The sequence below is a fragment of the Setaria viridis genome, chromosome 8, assembly GCF_005286985.2.
Source record: "Setaria viridis chromosome 8, Setaria_viridis_v4.0, whole genome shotgun sequence".
Taxonomy (NCBI): domain Eukaryota; kingdom Viridiplantae; phylum Streptophyta; class Magnoliopsida; order Poales; family Poaceae; genus Setaria; species Setaria viridis.
Genome location: NC_048270.2, coordinates 31,988,019 through 31,992,683, shown reverse-complemented (window position 1 = coordinate 31,992,683; position 4,665 = coordinate 31,988,019). Strand labels below are relative to the sequence as shown.

General features: G+C 58.5%; 1 protein-coding gene across 1 annotated transcript; it reads left to right on the top strand.

The window, feature by feature from the left end:
- The first annotated feature begins 2,890 nt into the window (after nt 1-2,890).
- On the top strand, nt 2,891-3,893 carry LOC117834508 (uncharacterized). The gene is made up of 3 exons (XM_034714066.1): nt 2,891-3,006; nt 3,071-3,598; nt 3,752-3,893. Exons 1-3 carry the CDS (start codon nt 2,891-2,893, stop codon nt 3,891-3,893), a joined length of 786 nt encoding a protein of 261 aa, XP_034569957.1.
- Nucleotides 3,894-4,665: the final 772 nt, after the last annotated feature.

Below are 4,665 nucleotides of genomic sequence, written 5' to 3'. Positions count from 1 at the left end.
TTTTCTGGTGGAATCACTGTGCAGTAGGGCATTCCATCTAACGGAATACACGATAGGTAGAGAGGTTTGGAAGTAAACCAAACGAGATGTCAGCTACGTCCTCTGGTATGTTCGCATGCATGTAGATAGCTATGTGACCTTCAGTACTTTGTATATATTAGTTGTTGAATATGAGCTGTTAAATTGCTGCATGAGTAGATTTGTGAGGTACTTTTTTTTTTTGTGTGTGTGTGTGGTGGTGGTTTTTTTTTTTTTTGGGGGGGGTGGGGGGTGTAGTAGCCTAGCGTTGGATCGGTTCCGGCACACCAGGCGGGCGGATCGGGTCCAAGTGCCCGGCGCCAAAGTCGAACCCGCCGGACAAACACGCCCGTCGACTCGTCCACCTCCTTCGTTCTGCCCCTCACGTTGGCGGCGGTGGTCATCCGCGGGGGCTGCTGGTTCGTACCGCGCGCCGAGAACGCTGCCACCACGGGCGCCGCGGGTACGCACCGGGAAGAGGAGGGTGCTCGGCCTCGAGCAGGAACGGCGCGCGCCCGTGGCAGCCCCTCTCATTGGTGGTCCAGCGAGGCACCTCATCGGCGCACCGTCGCCTCTAGCACGCCCCGACGTACGCCAGCAGCTCGTGCGTCTTCCCGGGCGCGCGCGACCACAGCCAACTCCCTGTACGCGCTCACGCCGCCGACGCCGAGCAGAGGCGGAGCCAGGAATTTTGCTTAGGGGGGCCAGGTCAGCATATCATTAGATTATGAACTAACGAGAATTTATCATACTTATGTTACACAAATTATTTGCTACTCCTCTGCGCTAAGTATAGGAAATTCAGAAAATTACATTCCAACATGAAAGAACAAATTGTAAAAATCATCATTGCATTACACCGAAGAGTCCCAATTTTGCTGGTTGATCACTGACTTGTTTGCATCCTACAGAACGTGGAGCCGTGAAGGATTGGAGGTGAAGCTCTGCGATGCCTTTGTCTGCATTGTGCGTCGAGGCGTCATGCCGGTAGGGTTAGCAATTTAGGGAGGGAGAAGAGCGGCGTTGCGGCGAGCGGCCATGGCCCCTGCCGCGCCGCCCCCCCCCCCCCCCCCCCCCCCGCGGGCGATCACCGTACCTGGCTGTTGCCGAGACGCGCGTTGGCCGCGAACGCGCGGTCCATGCCCAACGGTGGCCATCCAGGGGGGCACATTGCCGGCCGGCGCGCCGATCGCCCGAAATGGCAATGGCGTCGTGCTCGTGTAAAGCTGTACGGAACATGACTATGCCCGACGGCGAGCGAGACGTGGGGTCGCGACCCTACCGGCGAACTATGGTATAGCAGCAAGCCTCGTGCGTGCGCGGCCAAGATCGCCTAGTAACAAAATCCGCTCTTTTCTTGAAATTTAGATTCACAAAGTTGCATTAGTTCGCTATATGTTTCACAAATAATCCGCCTAGTAACGGTGGCCATCCCTGATCTGTTCTGTGCGGGGGCCGTCTGCACCTCATGGTACGCCGCCTTCTCCGCTATCCGCCGCGTCCAGATCCCCATCACAGACGCGTCCCCTTGCCTTTTGTACTCATGTGCCGACGCCGACGCCGACACTACCACCATGTACAGCCCCTCCAGCGGTGCGGCCTTCAAGGTCCGCCTGCTAGTGCCGGCGTTCCGCAGCCACCACGTCAACGGCTCGGCCCATCACCGCCGACGAGGCATCCAACTTACAGGTGCTCAACCCGCTGGTAATACAAACTGACAGTGATGGGAGCTTCGCAGATCCGAAAAAAACCTTTCATTTCACTTAGGGGGTGTTTGGATACTAGGTGCTAAACTTTAGCAGTGTCACGTCGGATGTTCGGATACTAATTAGGAGGACTAAACATGAGCTAATTATAAAACTAATTGCAGAACCCTATGCTAATTCGCGAGACGAATCTATTAAGCCTAATTAATCCATCATTAGCAAATGGTACTGTAGCACAACATTATCAAATCATGGACTAATTAGGCTTAATAGAATCGTCTCGCGAATTAGACTCCATCTGTGCAATTAGTTTTGTAATTAGCCTATGTTTAATACTCCTAATTAGCATCCAAACACCCGATGTGATAGGTGCTAAACTTTAGCAAGGTGTATCAAACACCCCCTTAATTCCGTCTCATGTTCGCGCCACACCTCCTACTTCCCTTCCGCACCCACGCACCGCCCCTCTTCCCCTCAGTCTCTCTCTCCCTCACGGGTCAACACGGTCGAGCAGAGGTGGAAGAATGACGGACCGGCGACGGCATCCTCCAGATCCAACGGTGGGAGCAGCGGCGGCGCTTGGGGAGGAGCAGATCCAGCGGGAGCGGCACATGGCAGGCCCAGCGGTGGCTACGGTGAGCCCCCTTTATCTCGGATCTAGGGGCGGATCCAACCGATGCGGCCGGGTCCGGCGTGGTTGCGGCCAGATCCAGGGTGGGGATTTTTTTATTATTTTTTAACGTGCATCACCGACGGATCCGAAACTGGTGGTGATATACGATGGGTTTGGAGTCGGCGGTGACGAAAGGCTGTGGAGTAGTGATTTAATTAGGGTGATTTTGTTATTAATTTGTATACTGCGTTTTGCCGAAAAACTCGTTCCTTTGTTAATCTAGAAGGTAGAAATCTAGTCCAATTAAGCCATAGGTTTAGCGCTTACCCTTTACGTATATATCTCGTTTCACGTGTCCAACTCGTTCCCGATCTGTTGCGCGTTCCGGCTGCAAACAATCCATAGTTAAGCTGGTTCGCATGCGGTCTCCGTTTACATTGCCACCGCCGTGCGCCAGCTTGGGGAGCGGTGTCCGTGATCAAAGTTGGCTCTGAGCTCTCCAGCGCCTTCCGGCGTGCGTGTCCGCTGGCCCCTAGCTCACGGTCAGGGGATAATGGAGACCGCCGTCTCCCGTGACTGGTCCGGCCTCCACGAGGAACTGATCCTCATCGTGATGTGGGCGCTGGGCATCCCGGACCTCCTCCGCGCCGGCGCTGTCTGCGCCTCGTGGCGCGCCGCCTGCTCCGAGATCCGCCGCGTTCGCCTCCCCATCGCCCTGCCTCCTCTACTCCAGCGCCGGCGCCGACGACGACGACGACACCGCGACGATCTACAGCCCCGCCACCGGCGCGGCCTTCAAGGTCCGCCTGCCGCCCCCCGCGTTCCGCGGCCGCCACGTCGTCGGCACGGCCCACGGCTGGGTCGTCACCGACGACGAGGCGTCCAACCTGCAGGCGCTCAACCCGCTCACCGGCGCCCAGGTGGACCTCCCGCTGGTCACGGGGCTCCACCACGTCGAGCCCTGCCCCGACGGCCGCCATGGCCGCCCCGCCTACAACCTATACGAGAAAGAGCTCGGCCCCGACACTCCCAGCGTGTGCACGGCCCGGGAGCTCCGCGTCTTCATCTACCACCGGGTGTTCCTCTCCTGCAGCCCTTCCGCCGGCGCCGGCTGCGTCGTCCTGCTCATGCACAAGCAGCGCGGGGAGATGTCCTACGCCCGCATCGGCGACGGCCGGTGGGCTCTGATCACAGCCAACGAGACCGTCCCGTCGGGTGGTGGCTACGGGTGCGCGGCGTACAACGACAACGACGGCATGTGGTATGTTTTGATCTCGAATTGCTCCATCTACTCATTCGATCTCAACGGACCTTCGCCTACGGCGAGGAAGATCATTCAGAAAGGCATATTGTGGGACGATCCCACTAGCTACATCGTATTTTCGCCTTGGGGTGATATCCTCCATATTTGGAGGTACGTAGAACTTCGAACACTGACGAATCCAATCTGGGTTCCTGCCGAGCATGCGCACGAGGTTTGGGATCCATGCTCGGAGTCGTACACGTATGAGATGAAGCTTTACAAGGTTGATGTTGGTAATCAGAAATGCGGATAGAGACAAATGACAGGGGCGGTCCCCCGCTCATGGCGACGCTGAGGGCGGCGACGCGCCTCCCCTCGCCCCCCCCCCCCCCCCCCCCCCCCCCCCGGCGCCGCCACCGTGCCGTATCCCTTGCCTGTCCTCCGACCTCCCTCCCCCCTGCTTCCCCCACCACCCTCCACCCAACCCTCGTTCATCCCCATTGGAGCTTAGGTCCCTCTCCCCCGGCGCCAGCGCCGCCTGGGCGCCCGCTGCCTTCCTCGACGTACTCAACGAAGCTCCGCCGCCACCCAACCGGTGAACGCCTACCAGGAAGCGAAGCCCACGCCGACTGGGACCAGGACTGCCGCGGGGCATAGGCCTATGCCTCCGCGGCGGACTCTTCTCTCAACGGCTCCAGGTGTCTTTCTGCAATCGTGCTCTCGCCGATTTCCATACCCTCTCCGTCCCCGCTGCTCGGTCCGCGGCTCTTGATCCACGCGCCTTAGTTTGGCTTCGACCCGACAAAGGGTCTGCCACTCCTTCCATTCATCAAGTCAAGAATGCGCTGAATTTCTGCTTTTCGTTGCCTCCGTTCCGGTTCGAAGTTCTCTCCCCGCGGATTGGGATCTTCTCGACCGCAGCGCGCAGGGCACTGTAAGCTTGGTAGAGTGTCCCTCCTTCTCTTCCCTTCTCTTGAATCCGCCATGGCCGGAAGAGAGCTCACCGTCGACGGCGAGACCCAGATCCAGGAGGATGCTCACGGTGATGACGTCGGCAGGGAGCGCGCGTTACAGTGCCGCATTCA